The sequence below is a fragment of the Sander vitreus genome, chromosome 5 (assembly GCF_031162955.1).
Source record: "Sander vitreus isolate 19-12246 chromosome 5, sanVit1, whole genome shotgun sequence".
Lineage (NCBI taxonomy): Eukaryota > Metazoa > Chordata > Actinopteri > Perciformes > Percidae > Sander > Sander vitreus.
In genome coordinates this window covers 20,827,557-20,845,397 of record NC_135859.1, presented here as the reverse complement: position 1 = coordinate 20,845,397, position 17,841 = coordinate 20,827,557, and the positions used below count along the sequence as shown (strand labels likewise).

General features: G+C 46.1%; 1 protein-coding gene across 1 annotated transcript in view; it reads right to left on the bottom strand.

Annotated features, from left to right (window-relative positions):
• LOC144518331 (zinc finger SWIM domain-containing protein 6-like) overlaps positions 1–16,980 on the bottom strand; it is a 48,592-nt gene extending 31,612 nt beyond the window's left edge. The window contains exon 1 of the mRNA XM_078250930.1: positions 16,477–16,980. Within this exon, the coding sequence (XP_078107056.1) occupies positions 16,477–16,909 (433 nt within the window). The 5' untranslated portion in view covers positions 16,910–16,980. The remainder of the gene's footprint in view (positions 1–16,476) is intronic.
• Between the last annotated feature and the right edge of the window lie 861 nt (positions 16,981–17,841).

The following is a 17,841-nucleotide window of genomic DNA, read 5'->3' as shown; positions in this document are numbered from 1 at the left end:
AATATGTAGGTAGCCTTGCTGAGAGTGACCTGGATTTACAGTAGCATGTCTCTTTTATAGACAAAGACAACACAAAGCACTGCAACTACTAAAATACACCCATTCATGAGCAATTACCAAGCAATTATAATTACCATGGACAAATATGTAGCTCACACACTAACCAGTTTATTTTTTATAAATAAACTGGTTTATAACAGATTATGAAATTACAAAGAGCAAAGCACGTGTAATTTTGCATGGGAATAGTATGTGCACAACTATATCTATTCAGCTGTATATCCATTGACCTTCCAAGAGCTTATGTAGGCCAAAGTGTACATTCTACCCACAGAGATGTGAGGCTCCTACAGGGCGCCATCCCCCCTAAAAACCCCACTGAAAAGTGTCATAGCTCACACACTAACCACAGCAGACACAGTCCACGATGGAGGGATGGGCAGAGCAGAGAGGGGAGCGAATGAGGGAGGAGGGAGGATTTAATATCACTTGACACGCGTCATCCAGCATCTTTCAAACAGCCGCTGAGCCTGTGTCAAAGCCATGGTGCTGTCGAAGATACTGCGCATGCATATTACAGGGCGCACCTTGCATGCACATACACAAATACAAAACAAAGACCCAAAGACAAATATCTCAGCCACCTGGCACCATGATCGACGGGCTGCTGCAGAGAATGGGAATTACCGGGATGAAGACAACTGAGGCAAAGAGGAGAGGGGAGGGGGAGCAAGAGAAAAGGTTGAATACGTCTCTGCTGAATCGTGGTGGTCGATTCTCTTGCCTGCGGGCTACTCCTGTAAATATTGACGTTGATGTTAGGACCACTCTCTTAAGGATAAACTATAAAGCAAGGGGGTTAGATTTACTCTGTGCAAACTGTAAGCATCTGAAATCACACGCTACGCTTGGCCTTCTCCAAGCGTGTTGAGAGGAAACGGTGAGATACTTTCAGGGTGAAGAGCTGCAACCACATACGGGAACTGAGCTCTCTCAGTAGGGTTAAAACTCACTCCTCTCCCTTGCTCTCCCTCTCTAGATGGTTTAGGTTTCCACTCTCAAGCTAAAAGCAGGCAGCTGACATCAAAACCTTCAGAGAGACCCCTATTTCCCAGAAACAGCTCTCGTTTCATGTAAATAGCTGCCTTTCATGGCTACATTGAGATAAAATGCACCCCTGCTGGACAAGAGGGAGACAATGTTCACCCTGGAGCCTCTTTTGTTGACATATGTATGTGTTGCCATGACAACACGTCTTGATGCATGCGTGTATGTACATGCGTGTTTGCATTCATTTGTGGGGGCACACACTGTGCATACATGTGGGCAAACAGACAAGCACACAGGAAAGCGGGCAGGTCCACACACATAGAAACAAAAATACAAATACCTCTCATTCTTTCTTCAAACACACAAAAGCACAACTGCACAAAAGCTTGCAAAGAATAACACGAGTGTGACCAAAACACTGAATCAGGTTGGATTTGCTTCCAACTACCATGTCCTCGCGGGAGGCTGCAGGCAGAGAAGTTTATTACTAATCATCTTCACGTTAAAAAGTGCAAAACTAATCCAACTACGACAAAGCCTTTTCATAACCCTCGAAAGGACCTTAGGTGTCCAGTCAACCGGGAATTAATCTGCTAGAGGAACACAATGATGCATGAATGCGGTTTAATACAAGTAGGTTAAAGATGCCAACCACCAAGGGATCACCATTGCTCCATTAACAGTAGTCGCTATCCATCTAACTTTGTAAAGGAATTACTGTGATTGCCTGTACACTCAAAACGTCTCCACATTGTTTAATCAAATTTGCTCAAGTTGCCATTTTCATAGATGACAGAAGAGTAATCATATATGTATGCAATTACGCTGATTATGTCTCTTCAGAGACTTGTGAAGTGAAGGACTATGTCACTGCTGAGACCACATGAAACAAAGGCCAACAGCTTTGTTTATATTTCACCACGTGTCTGTACTTTGAGATCCTCATTACTTTCATTTGAATGCCGAAGGAGGCTATGGCAGGGGGTTTAATGGGGGGATTGAGGAGGGTGTAGGGCACAACTGAGGGGGGTACATGCCCAGCACCATAGGAACTATAAAGGAGGTTGAGGGTCTGCATATTAATCATAAGGATATAAAAAAAAGTATGTGTGCATGTGGTGTGTATGTGTGTGTGAGAGAATCCCCTCCCGTGGGCAAGTCAGCATTCACGCATGAAGTAGGTCAGTGAAATTTGCCCAAATTAGGTCAGTGGCAGTCAATGGGTGCCATCCTGGACAAGAGAAAGAATAAAATGGAGAGAGAGAGAGAGAGAGAGAGAGAGAGAGAGAGAGAGAGAGAGAGAGAGACTATAAGGTTAGGGGAGCAGAACCAAGCGGCTTACTTCATCTTAGCTTTTACACTTAGTTAATTACTGTTACGCTGGTCCGTACAAAACACACACACACACACCAAAAAAAAGGTACCAAAGCTCCCCCCAAAGCAGAGAGAGTTCTTTACAACTTCATGCCGTCACTTTTTCTATACTCAAACATCCCTGGTATCAGAATCGAATGCGCATCAAAAGCCCGTTTTGATTGAAAATGCTTTTGAAAAGCAGTCTGATTTGGTTACATTGCTTAGGTCTGATTATTTAGCACCCCTCCTCCTCCCTCTTCCCCCTCTGGCTGTTTGGATGGTAGCTTCTTTGTCATCTGCCTCGGTTTCGTCTAGCCTTTTCCCTCCCTATTTTGAAGAATCCACATTGGGAGAGAGGTTGTTGTGCGTTGTTGCCAATAAACGGAGGAACACAGGAACCTTTGAAGTCTGTGGCACGTTGTGATTTGCTTTCATCGTCCCGTATCTGTCAGTCAACAAGAGAAAACGTGACTCCAAAGGAAACTTTTGCTGCTTTTCTCCCCCCAATTTCCTCTTCACACATACACACAAAAACAAAACAACAAAAAATGACAACAAAGACATCAAGAATGACAAAGGCTGTAATGGGCATTAGACAGACGGGGAGTGGGCTGAATAATAATAATCTGTGAGGAGTTGCGAGGTGTGCCATGATGTTGCTTCAACTGGCGCAGACCGACTCTGCTTCTTCCTGCCTGGGCTTCCTTGGCCCACTTCCACACAAAGGGAATGTTTGTGTGTGTGTGTGTGTGTGTGTGTGTGTGTGTGCGCGCATCCCACTTTAGCTGTGGGGTGCTCTCTGAACTTTATTCTGTCAGCCCTGTGTCGCTCATCTCGGAGCAGTTGGGTGTCAGAGAGGAGGAAGAGCACTGACAGGTGTCTTCTGTGGGCAACATCTGTTCAGAAGAGTGATGGCGAAACCTGGGCCTGCACCTAATCACACAAGCCTGCAGCCTTGCTCTGACAGCCACAGAGGTTGGGGGGGGGGACAAAGGCCCCCTTCCCTGGGCAGCGATCAAACTCGAGCCCCCGGCTTGCCTAGAGATGTGACAAGGCCCACTTCCTCCTTCCGCTGCTTTTCCCCATCCTCCCCCTGCTGCCAATCATGTGTCATATGCTTCACACTCTCGCACGACGCACACTTTTGTGTGCTGGGGCTGAGCCTGTCCACACAAGTTAAAGAGACGTACAGAAGCAAGAGTCGAGGAGACAAAGAGACACACAAGGACATAAACAGATTTGCAGGAAGTGTTGAGCCAGAAACGACCAAATGTACAAGCTGAACGTGGCTTGGAGTAAAGCGAGCCACAATGAGTTACAGTGACTAACGTTACTAGCCAGAGAGAGAAAGATGCCTGGCTAGAGAGACTGGGTATAGGAGCCAGAGAACTGAACTGCAGCCAACCTGGATGAGGCCTCAGTCCAGATACGTTGGGACAGTACCAGGGGCCCAGCTACAGCCCGTCAGAGAAGGGAGGAGGGAGGAGGGGATCAAGTGAATTAGCAAGAAAATACAGAGTGAAAAAAAAACAGAGAAAGAGAGGGCAGCCTTATAGGCAAAACAGGGAGAGAAAGAGAGGGGTTGAGGCGTTTCAGCTCCAGAGTGGGATGGAGGGGGATGGTTGCAGGGAACTGCTGAGAGTCAGGCAGAGCTGGAGCCTAGGCTTAGAGGCAGGGCCAGGCCTGAGCTGGGGCTGCTGAGAGAGGAGCCAGGGCTAGAGGCCAGAGGAGGGAGGGGAGGTGAGAATAGGAGGAGGCTGTGGCAGAGCTGAGCCGAGCCGAGGCCAGAGCCAGGGGCCCCAGCTTTAGATTTAGTCAGCTGTTCCCCTGGCAGGCAGCTGGAAGGACGTAGGGAGAGAGAGGGAGGGGAGGTAGCAGGGGAGGATAGTGCAGAGACTTCGGGAGGGAATTTTAACAGAGAAACGGAAAGTGAGAGAGAGAGAGAGAGAGAGAGAGAGAGAGAGAGAGAGAGAGAGAGAGAGAGAGCGAGAGAGAGAGAGAGAGAAGAAGAAGAAGGGGGAGACAGTGGTGGTGGTGGAGGTTTGGAAAGAGGACAGTGGAAAAGCCATTAGATTCCTATGAGAGAGAAAACAGCACTGAGAGCAGACAGACTGACAGAAGGTGGTTAAGGCTCACTGGCTTCGCAACCACTCTTCCCTTCCTCCCTCACTGGTCCTCCTGGTCCCTCATTCCTCTCTTCCCTCCATCCCTCCATCCTCCTCCTCTCCTTCCGTCACTGGTGCGCTATTCTCTGGCTACCTCCTTCTCAACCAGTTGTGCTTCAGCCACAACCCTGCTATTCATTACGCACAACCTGCAGGCATGACCCTAGACACACACCAAGATCCCAAACAGGTGCCCCACACACACACACACACACACACACACACACACACACACACACACACACACACACACACACACTGAAAAGGGGGGAGGTTCGCAGGGAGTGTAGACATAAGGGCTGAAGTGAGAAGAGGGAGTTCTCCGTGGCTGCCTGAGAAGCACTGCGGGAGGAACAATAAGGAAAGAGGGATGGAAAGAAGAGAAAACACTGAAAAAATGAGGAAAAAACAATGTAATTAAAACAGAGCACATACATGCTTTGTTTCCATAAAAGTGGTGAAATAAGATTTGGAGTAGGAGAGCAAGGGGCGAGGGTTTGCCATGGGGTAAGCAGCCGCTGCTAGCAAAGCACTTTATGGCCTATTATATTCCATTCAGATGGACCAGGCGTCTGGGATAAAAGCATTTAGTCTGTGCGTAAGTGAGTGACTCAGCACTTGGAGCCTTCACAGGTGGACCCCTTCATAACTACACAATGCATATCAATGAAGTGGCCTCCTCTATGCATTTGGATCACTCACTCCCACACCTCTGCCTCTTCATTTCTCCTCCTCCTATGCCACCTTTTTCCTCCTCAACCTCTCACACCTCCTTGTGGACAACCTACCTATCCCAGCTCTTCTAAAAGACTAATCAATACTAGTTAAACAGTTGTACATTTTTATTCCCAACTTGTATATATTTTAAATTATTTGTTCTCATATTCTATCCTTTTATTATTTCATATATATTGTATCCTATTATTTCATGTATATTCTGTATGTGTGGTGTGTGCCTGATATTTTGCTGCTGCAACACTGGAATTTCCCATTTTTTTGGGATCAATAAAAATCTATCTATCTATCTATCTATCTATCTATCTATATATATATATATATATATAAATATATAAGATAGACAGGGCAGTATCCAATAAGGCAGAAAATAAGAGGAGGTGGAAGAGAATGAATGGGAGCGGTGTGCTCCAAAAACAAAAACAAAAAGCCTGACAAATGCATCCCTTCGGACACTTCTTTTTTATTTGGACTTTTCCTCAAAATTAGGGGGAGACATTTCTGTGCATGGCTAGACTAGCCGGCCCACCTCTTCTCCTCCCCTCCCACCTCGGTAGACGGTAGATAGCCCCCCCTCTCTCTATTGCTTCCTCTCCATCACTCTCTTGTCTCTCTACAGCTCTCCCTCCACCCATCTGCCCTTTCGTCTTCGTTCTACCTCTGCGCCTCTCTATCCCCTTCTCTCCTCCCCTTGGTGGTGGTTAATGGCACAGGGATCCAGCGTGGAATATAGATCAGTGCGAGATGGATGGGGCACCATGAGCTCCGGCCAGTCCCGTAGGTCCCAGACCAAAGATTAACTAAATATTAGCTGACAGGAAGAGAGAGAGGCAGGGACACAGCTGCAGCTGCTAGTGCCACTGCCGGCAGAACAAACAACAAAGACTGTTTTTAACCCCCATTTGCTCTCGGGAGAGGGACAGACACATGCAATAAACACACAAAAGATGCAAAAATACACACAACGCATTGGGGTACTGCTGGGCAGGCGTAAGCACATGCTATCAGAGGCACCCTGGGAGAAGAAGTCCACTAATCACATTCTCTCCTCCCCCTCTCCCTGCCAAGGCGGATGGTGAGGGAAAAAAAGGAATAAATCTTTATTAGGTGATGTGTCCCTGCTTTATCGATCGCTTCGCTCCTTCCCTCCCCACCTCCTCTCTTTCTCTCCCCTCCTTTTGTTATTTTAGGCGTGTGTCTGCCATCCAGTCCAATTGAGTCGGGCTGTACATCAGAGAGGACCATTACCCATGTCTCCCTGGGCTGGGCTGGGCTGTCACTGGCTGTGAGGGGGGTAGGAGGTGAGGTGATGTAGCCACCCAGGAGGGACAGCTAGCCGGCTAAAAGCTAGCTAGACAGCCAGACAGACAGGTTTTGGGCAAGAATGTAGACAGACAGGGCATTAACACACAGTGGCAGACATCCTCAACAATGGCAAGTAACAACAATGGTAGATCTGTAGGCCTACTTCACCTACACTCTGGCGCAGACACAATCTGATTTATGGTGCTAATTCCACTAGCCGCTAATGATAGAAAGGAGTCGCAGCTTTTTTTTCCAGCAAAGGCTTACGGCAAGGGATGTACCCCAAAATACTCCAATTCCAAAGCAGCAACTACAGCAATGTAAAAACATAGGGCTGGGTATGGTTACTAATGCTGATGACCCAGTTTTAGTTTAGATATGAAAGTAATTCTTTTTTTGATACCCCCTTTTTTTAACAAAATAAGTAAAATAGAGGATGTTATTAAATATTGTAGGAAACAAGCAGCCATACAAGGACTTTGTAACTTAAGTAAATAAGATTAGAATTGGACTAGACATTCAACGCTAGCTTTCCGTGATTGACAATTTTCAATGCTGTGTGCTACAAACACATTTCGGCCCCCAACAACAACAAAAAGTATTGAGGTTCAATAGCCCACCTGAGTAAGAATTTTGATTCTGTGACTTGACCTGTGCAAAAAGTAATGATAACAGACTCATTTCAAAAGGGCAGAACATGCCAAACCCTGGGAAGGTTCCATGATCCTATATACCTGGGAAACATCAGGGTGAGGATCATTTAAAAACGTCAGAGAAAGACACCACAGAAAATAGGCCAAGTCCTGTTCCTCTGCTATTTCAAGACAGTGGTAAACAGAGAGCTTCTAAATGTAGAAACAAGTCCATGAGGTCTGGATGCAGACTGCTAGCACTTAGCACAGCACAGAAAGCAGGAGCTAGCTAGCCGGCTAGCCTTTCCTTTGGGACTTTAGACACAGGAAACACTATGGAAACATGCTGTATCTAGATAGGGGCAGTGTAAATAAGATATGAGTTTCTATTGCCTGGCTTGGGAAATGAAACTGGAAAATTGAGAAGGGGAGAAAGAGAAAGAGATCACGAGAGCTTATAAACACAAGGAAGGAATGCTTGAAAGAGAAGGAAGACAGGTATAGAGTGGTTAGGAGTAGAAGAGCATAAGAATAAGAAGACAGGAAGATGATGGGCAGGAATGAGGTAAGAAAAAAAAGCAAGCAAGGAAATGAGCAAGAAAAAAAAAGAATGAACTCCTTCAAGATAAAACTCTTTAGGAGGGCAAACTAGATTGCATAGTCTGTTGAAAGCCATCTTCTCCTTGCCTTTGAATCTCTCTTTATTTGTCTGTCTCTCATGCCTGGACTGGAGAGCCTTCCTAGGTCTACTCAGCCCCACTCTGCCCCAGAGCAGTAAATGCATGTCTCACATGCCACACAGCCACGACATCGTTGGACCAGGCACAGCCAGAGGCACCTTACACTCACAGGACCTCCTCCTCTGCATAGCTCGCACGGCACTTGAGCCTGCCGGGCAAGAAGAGAGAAGAGGGTAAACTCCCCCTCTCAATCTGGCTCAAATTCCCGATTGTTCCACAAAAGGACAAAAACAATGCTGGGCATGTACTTTGTCCCCTCTCTGACTGATCTCTCAGGTGAGGAATTGCTTATTGGAACATGTACACATCCACACATTCAATCAAGCAAGCAATATTTTCCTTTGGTCAGGTGATGTTTATTGGAAAACAATAATGTGAGCATGGGCCCGTCTTTCAAGCAGCGCAATCAGCCACTGGCGGGATAGTCCGACCAGATTGACCTTTGTCTTTAGTAAATCCCTGGGGGTCAAATAAAGAGGTCAACATTGGGCCAGCTCGATGCTGGGGGAAGGACCAGTCGGTGTGTGTGTGTGTGTGTGTGCGATAGGGGTCAGTGGCAGGTAAACCCTCATCCTCTGCTGTTGCTTACTCTAAGGCGCCTAGTCACCGACACCACGGCACCATGAGGCAAGTGTGTATCTTAAAGCATGTGTGCAAGCGTGTGTGTGTGTGTGTGTGTGTGTGTGTGTGCGCGCGCGCGCGCGCAAGAGTGGAAATAGGATAGTGGGGGAATGATGACAGACGGGAATGTCATCCACCCTCTTATCATTAACATGCCTCACCTTTATTCAGCCTGACACACACAGCCATAAACACGCTCACTGAGCCATTAACACACAAAGTCATGTACACACATGGTTGTATTCACACACAGATTAAAAACGGGCTGGCAAAATCTAGCTTTACTTAAAGTCCTGTGTACGTATCTGGTGGAGAATAGTTTTGTCCAGGAAGCAGCTCATTCTCAATCCAACAATCATTTACAATAACAGCAAGAGTCAAAGTTAGTTTGTCACAGCAATAAAAACATGCTTGTTGTGGCCTTGGTGGCCTCTTTTCGGCAAGCAGTGTCTACAGAAAAAGTTAGTTTACTAGCGTAGACCAAGCACAACAATGTCAGGATATTCTATGCTATACCCTTCATGTTTGTCTGGGATAGATCAAAAACATTGCCCTTAGTCTGGGACAACAGCAGGTAACTTTCTACCCATTCAGCAAAGTATACAGTGATTATGTGCACACACGCACACACACACACATATATATATAATTTGTAGCCTTTGGACTGAACTAATGCTGTTTGGCTTCTAGGGAGAAACAGCTGTTGACCAAACTGGACAGAGAGGCTCTGTTCTGAGTCAACAGTGAAAGTGTGTGTAGTGTTTAACATGTATTCTCACACACATAAAACACACACACACACACACACACACACACACACACACACACACACACACACACACACACTTCCACTGCAGTAAGCAGAGTCTTGGCCTGCGTTGTGCTTATTTCAGCAGCCCATTGGTGCAAAGAGGAATTCATTAAAAAGAAAAAAAAGGGGAGCATCAGATAGGAGAACGCTGAGTGCTGCATTCCCCTGTTGTTATTATTGCCAAATCGAAGAGAGAAGGGCGGCTGGTAATAAAAGTCATTAAATGAAATAGAAAAAACAGCTTTTAATAGGGCCTTGTCATTGTGGATTTAGTAGCCTTTCTATCGCCTGTTCCCTCTGCTCGGTTTCCTGTGCTCACAGTGAAGAGAGGGGCAGGAGCTCTGTGGAAGGAGCACTGGATTCCTAGACAGAGTCAGCCAGCCGAGGAGCTGTGCTGACGCACACCCAGCAGCCACAGTCTGGGACAGGAGACAAGTCAAGCTGGAACGGGGACTGGGGCAGACGTGAGAGAGCTCATACTGGAACTTTATTACTTTAGCTGGTTTATTTTTACAGGGGCGATGCACGCTGATCTTGTACATTGAGCGTCTCTGAAAATGAGCCAGTATCAGCGCACAGGGTAATTTTTAAGCGTGGGCTTTGGGCAACTTGGTAATAGGCCTGGGAGTGTGGCAGACACAAGGTGGCTAGAGCTGGAACTGGGAATGGTGATTTAAGAGGGGCGGGGAGGAAACAGCTATGTCTGGGAGTAGGAATGGGACTGGGAGGGAGGCAGGTGGGAGGATTGGAAATAAGGCAGACAGAGCTAACTTGAGATGTCAGAAGGACTGTCTAATGGTACATCTTGGATATAGTATTAGAAAACGTGAAGAGCAGGAGACTGTTATGGCTGAGTGTAGAAGATGGAACATGGCTGGCTCAAGGAAGTTATGGTCTGTGGTGGGAATAATCTATCTAGAGGCACATCTGGGTCTGGGAATGTGGTTGGTTAGAGTTTGGATATGGGGCTGTGACTGGTATTGGGACCTTCTGGAAACTTCTGACATGCTGGGAACATGACAGAGCAAGCAGAGGAACCAGTGGTCATCTATCACTCAATTGGTACAGCATGGAAATGTTAGGGTTTTCTTTATGGGTTTAATCCTTGAGGGGGCCACCCAGACTGAAATCCCGCTAGGGCTGACTGTCTGTAAGTAACAGTTCGAAGGCGGAAACTGAGCTTGTGCTGAAACTCATTATGATTATAAAAAGTAATTATCACATACACACATTTCAGATTTATAGCAATGCTTACTCTAACTTCAGCTTCAGTTTACATGGAAGATATTCTACGCAACTAGAGGTAAACAAAAAACACATTATCTGGAGGATTTGTAAATTGAGATACTATTATCCAACACCAAGCAATGTCACATAGCAAACGATAGTGTCATTAAACTGAAAACATTGAAAAATAATGTCCAATATTTTGTCTATAGAAACATGTGCACACTAAGTGAGTAAGAGACAAAGCTCAAGTGTTTCCAATAAGCGACAGCTGAAATGTATCCTATCTTTTTTCCCATTCAGACAACATAATGGGACAAAGGTCTGGAATCTGCTACCCTCAGTCTCTCAGATACACACAGTCAGAAAGAGCACTTTCCCTAAAGACTCAATGCCTCTTCACATGGCTGCAGTTGCTCTCTCTCTCTCTCTCTCTCTCTCTGCCATTTGTTTACACTAGCTCTAGGCTCAGCCATGTTTCCATGACGATACAAGCCAAGGGATAGTCACATGGCTGGGGGTAGACCCGAGGCACCGGATTCAGGGTCACTGCTCTTTCAACACTCTCACCTTAGAGCTCGGTCCACACAAGAGATCTGATTAACTGAGACTACATCCACACTAAAACCGGTTTCATTTTAAAACAAAATAATAGTTTGCCTCCTGCCATGTGGCAGTAGCATTATAATGTGCAAAATGTAACTGCACAACACCTGCTAGTATAGACAACATGGTCAGAAATCACTGTAATTCATTATCCATGTTGAATTAACCACTGGTAGTCAAGGCTGATGTGGTTTGTTTTCTTCTGGAAAAGGGTTACGTGATGGGGGCGTGATGAATCAGGGAAGGACGCGTCCTGACTGATAAGACCCAATCAGGTAGCGAGCGTGGGTTATCATTTTTAAAAAGTCTCTGTTTCTGCCCATCCAGACCACAACACAACCTAACAACAGGGTCAGCAGCAGTTTCAAATGTCTCTATTTTACAGGTTCTAAAACGCCGGAGTAGTGTGGACACCAGGCGTAAACGTAGAAAAGGTTATGCGAAACATGTGTGGATGTAGCCTAACTTCAGGGTTTACTTTCACACACAATTCTCTAAAAAAAATGTATCCTTAGTTTATATTTTAGAATAACTTCAAATGTTTTTGGAGGGGATGATTTTCAAAAGACCTAAGTCATATTGTGTCAGCGTCTATTTTAAGTCCTGAGTCACAAGTTGAGTCTCTTTACAACATATTGGTTTTACACAGTTAAACACATATTCGGAAGCGTCCTGTCTCTCGCTGTCTCTGGTGGTAGGCATGTGGGCTCATTCTCGACCAGCATTGTAAAAAGATAAAGGAACTCTCTAACCTAACAGAAAAATAAAACCAGATCCACCCACATGAAAAGAAACAGCCCACACATAAACAAAAAGAATAAGCCTTTACCCAGCGAAAATCCAGCTCAGCCTGATAGCGTCTCACAGTCAACATGCTCATGCAAGATTTACGTTTGGCATCTTAAATTCTGCACCTTCGTGGACAAAATGCTTCAAATGTCGATGTGGGTCCTCAAGAAGCCCTTTGAAAAGCCTTGTGAATTCTTAGTTCAACAAAAAGTCCAGAGTAGAGAGTGTGTGTGTGTGTGTGTGTGTGTGTGCGCAAGAGTGTGTTCTTGCACAAACATGCTCAGTGTTACTCCACCTTAGTAAGTGGTACAGATGTCTCTTTGGCATTTGGCTTACCACTTTGTCACACAAACAATAACCTACTAGTGTGCGCAAATATTCTTTGTTGTTTTATCAGACCCTTTGTTTTGTGGGTGTTGTCTGTGCCCATGTGCTGTATTGTTGTAAATGATGTCTGATATTGCCACGGTTCTGCCAAAATGCTAAGCACACATGCGATTTAAAGTCAAAAGGAAATGACACATGGCTCTACAAGCCTCCTCTATTCACACACTTAAAACATGCGTTTTAAGAGTCAAACATAAGGTTAAGGAGAGTCTGTGTTATGATTTTCACCATCTGTGTTACAAAAAAAAGGAACAGGGTTAAAAACAGGGAACCACCAGCCTGGTTGTTATTTCACCGTTTCATTGACATCATGATAAAAAGAGGGTGAGAGAGAGAGAGTAGGTGACGCACAAACCTAATTAAGAATCTCCAGAGCGTGAACAAATTAACCTGAGTTATGAGCATGCAGAAGCCACACACACACACACACACACACACACACACACACACACACACACACACACACACACACACACACACACACACACACACACACACACACACACACACACACACACACACACACACACACCTCTGAAATAGGTGGAGCAGAGGAGGATGACATTCACACTCAAACAGGCATGACTGCCATGACCAATCATTGATATTTTAAGCGGGGGAAAGGCAAATCATTTTGGGCTATCTAGTCCAACAACACAACCATGCAAAATACACCAAAATAGGCTACAGGATATGCATATCTGCTTTAATATAGTTAAAAAAAACCTCATCACTCTGATTTGGGGCAGCAGCATGATAAAATGACATGTAGCTTCATGTGAAAAATTAGCCTAACAAGGAGAGCTGGGTAAATAGGCTGTAGCATGTAGCCTATGCTAATGACATTGCAGAGAGCGACATATGCCAGGCATCAGAATGTCACTCCATAGGGACATGAGGCTTATGGTAAGAGGATAGTAAGAGTGAGGTGGTGGTGTGTGTGTGTGTGTGTGTGTGTGTGTGTGTGTGTGTGTGTGTGTGTGTGTGTGTGTGTGTGTGTGTGGTGGGGGTTATGGTTTATTTACCTCCTGGTACAAAGCCCTGATGGCAGACAGAAGGGGTGGGAGTTAGAAATACAGGGATGAGGGGTCAAAGGGGGGAGGAGCAGGATAGGACATGTCATATATGAATGAGAGACGAGAGGATGAACTTGACCCAGACTGGAGGACTAAAACAGGAAGGAGGGTAATGAAGTGCAAACATGCTTTGTCATGCCATGTTAGAGCCATAGGATTAGAATTCTATAATTAGAGGACGGGGCACCATAATACTAGCCTTCCTTTCAGCATGATGAGCTGCTGAGTCTAAATTACACAAGGGGGCCGGAGAACAGATGCTGTGATCAGAACAGGCAGCTCTGGAGGTTTTCTATACCAGTAAATGATGCTCAGTTAAGGCACAGCATGGTCTGATTGACATGCTAAGGAAAATGTTAACTTGGCACACGATTTACTGATATTTCTGTGATCAGCTCATGACAATGTAATTTTCATGACAGAGAACGGTTGTTATGGTACTGTTCTCCGAAGAAACATGCATATTTTATTATATTTATCTGCAGTGTTTAAAGTATTATTACACGCACAACCTTTTCATACAGGTTGAGGTTAGGTAGGGGATCCACTACCTGTTCAGCGGCTGACAAATTCATCACTGATTCAACATTGCACAAAAAGTGCAATAGGGCGGATGCTGGATTGTTATAAAACTGCGATATCAGGAGAAGCAGTGGACTGCTAGATAACACTTGCATTCATATATGAATATTCATCCCGAAGGCTGGCATTGGAACAGATGAGCTTGCATGGGAAAAAGAACAACCCATCCATCTCACTCTCTCCCATTCTCTGTGCTTCATTCTTTACTTTCAGACATCCCCTTCTTTTGCAATCACCATTTCAATGCCTCTTTCCTCTTTTGCATTTTCCACCCACTTTTTCCCTCTAGGCTTCCCCTCTTTTTCTTGATATCACCCGATCTATTGCGCTTCCCCGAAAACGCCATCCCCCTACCATTTCCTCTGCAGCACTGATATGTATATGGAAAGAGATGGAGGAAAAAAGGGAAAATGTGTGATTAATGTCTTTGAGAAAAAGATAAATAATCACAGGAGACTGGGGGCTGGTAGTTGGCCTTAGGGGAGTAAATATGGAGAGTTTTATAGCTGCTCACTTGGGAGAGAGGGAGGTGGAGGAGATGAGAAGGGGAGGAAAGGAATACAGCGACAGCAGATCCATTCAAGTATATTAGCTTTCCCCCCCCCCATACACAATAACCTCCGCATCTATTCTATTGCTCTACTGTCTTTCATCATCAACACTGAATCCCATCCTACTGACAGCACACACACACTAGAAGCCACACAAAGCCATGCACCCTCACAACCACCCTGAACTATTTTTTTCCAGGCCAGGCCCACTGTGTTTGATGGGCCAATACATGTGGTGTGTGATGTGGCTGACAGCCCCCTCCCATGCTGCTCTGCTTTTAAGCCCTCATCCTCCAGTGGCTGCCTGTCCCCTGGAGTAGATTGCATCTTTTATTTATCATTTTCTCTTCCTTGGCTTTATTTTCCCCAGCCAAAAAAAATTCTGGGGCGAAAATTGCAATCAGCATAACATGCCCTCATCCTTCTGTGTACTCGCCTGTCATACTCCACTCTCTGTGAGCATGCAGGATGAGACTGACAGCCCGTGCAGACGAAGACACACACACACACACATGCACAATCCCCCTCTGTGTTTATCAAACCCCCACACATAATCCTCTCTCTCTCTCTCTCTCTCACACACACACAAAAACACATGTATGGCCAAAGAAAATGACCCCATTCCCCTCTTTGTCACTATTTTCCAAAGCGCACACACACACACGCGCGCACGCACACACACACACACACACACACACACACACACACACACACACACACACAAATCTCCTCACTGACGCCTTCCACTATTTTACCCCGTGCTGGGTGTTTAGCTTCCTAAAGCCCCAAAAGAGTGAGCACATAAATGAGTCTAATGCTGGGGAATCTGGTAAACAGGCCAGAGAGGGAGGGAGAACTGCCTGCCTGTCTGCCTGCTCCATGGCTACTATTGTGCACTGCACATTCTCTGCCCACAAGAGCTGAAGCCATCTCCACACAGATTCTTTGGAGGGATAGTAAGCCAAGAAGTGAAAGGGAGAGGGAGCAAGGGAGAGAGATAGGGAGGGAGGGAGGAGGAAGAAGATCATGCGTACAATCTTGTTTGCTGAATGTATTAAGATTCAGATGAACTGGGGAGGGTAATGGGATTAATATCCTGAACCGTTTCCAAGGGTGGGGAGTCGGATTGACAGCTGAGTCTATTGCACTGACGATTGCAGTAAAATATTGTGGCTTTGGCAAAGGCAGCCAGCCAGCCAGCCAGGCAGGAAAGCAGGCAGGCAGGGGGAGCCTATAGCACCTCTGTTTACTCCGAGCTTTAAATAATACAGCGGACAAAAAAATGCATCTTTGCCTTTACCAGCTGCATATAGCCTGGGCTTTAACTGAATACTGGAAAGACAGCAGAAAAGCTTCAGTCTGTCTCACAAAAGGTGTTTGGCAAACAAAATAGAAGCACTGTGGCTTTAAATCACCGTCCCTCCCACCCTTTCTAAATATCGTCTATTTAGCCAGCGGTGAAAAGATATAGGGGGCTTTTGTCTGCGTACCCATTGGTGGGGGCACGGAGAGCTGGAAAGACATAAAAATAGGAACAAAGTGCTAAGCTTCCAATTGGGATGGCTCTGGGCAATTCAATGCGCGCAGCTCAGTGGGCAAAAACAAGGAGAAGTGGGCTGCTATTACGGGCTTATCTGAAAATAGGCTATTCTCACACAGCTATAGGGTAGACTGGTGTGGAAATACCCTACATTGTTTATAATACACATTGCTATGGAAGGCACAAACCCTTTAAAAGTCTGGCATGGTTCCATAGAAAAAGGCAAACAGTGCGAGTTAGATGTTTTGTTTATTGTAGGCTGTTTTCCTGCATTTTTGTAACGTTAGGCTATAGTCCACTCACCGACTTGCAATACGTTGTCCACCCAGCCACCCTCTAGCAGAGTGACACCCCGTAGGAAAGGCAGCTGGGTCTCGTCATTATTGTCCCCGTTAGTTCCACTTTCCTCTCCTCCGGCGTTGAAAGAGGAATACATACAGATCTCCTTCTCGCTTCTCGGGAATGACCAGTATACGATCCTCCGCTGGACGGGTTCAGGGATCCTCTCGAACCGCTCCTCCACCCTCTGGAACGGCCACTTCTCCGCGACTCTGCGTGCCGCGATGTCGAGCAACGACTCGGGGTTGTGCGTTTTTCCATTCCCCGACCCTCCCGGAGCGGACCCTGCGCCGCCACACAGGACTCCTCCAGCCCGCTGCCCCTGCCTGCATGCCGGGTTGTAGCCGGGCCTGCAGCAGAGCCGCTTGGCTGGGGGCTGCTGGACTCGCTCGGCCATGATCGCACCGCTTCCAACCTGAAGCGCAGTTCCTCTCCGATCATATAAACGGGATAAGGAAGAGAAAAGGGCAATCTCGCACCGATTGTTTTCCGTACATGGAGAGACTGCCCTTATTTGGAAAGGGAGGCGGCGCCTGTGAGTTCCGTGAAGTCCTTTGTGTTGTCAAAGTAACCGGGATGGGCGGGATCCTGGAGCGCTGCCAGCGCACGAGTGGCGCTATAAAAGGAACTGGAGGCGGAATTCCCGAACGTCGGCAAATCCTTTGTGAAGCCGTTCAGGAGCGCGAGGGCGGAGCCCCGGCGGCCGACGGCCTTTGAAGTTTCCTTCTTATTTGAGTTTAAAGGCGGGGACTTAATCCAGGGGCGGTCTCGCAGTTTCCCACAGGGGTAAAAGGGGGCAAGAAAACTGACTTTTTTCCTTTGGAGCCTGTGCTACCACCCCAGGCACTAGCTTCTTCAATAACAACGTGATGGTTGTTTTCGAGGCTTAAGTCCAAAGGACTCTCAGTTGTCAGAGACAGTAAGGACGTGGGAGGAGGGACATAAAGATATGGAGCCGCACATGCTTGTAGGCGACTCTGTAGCCACTAATCAGTCATTTTGGTCAGCTGTTTGACATTGGTTTAATGTGCTGCAGCTATGCTTGAAGATCAGTAGCCTATTAATATAGAACATAAACCTGGCGATGTCATCAGGATCTTGGATAGGGACATTTACATTTTTAAACAGAAAAGTCATGCTCTCTACTCACTCCAGTATTGGGTCTATCTAACTTGCAGAAAAAGTTAAAATCATAGGATGTTAAAATTCCTCAAGTTGTGGCTTGATAGTGGTTACTCGTAATCATTATGGCACACACCACTAGTGGGGATGGTTAACTATAAATTGTGGTGTAGTCATATATGGTCCTCCTTCCTGTCTGTTGATAAT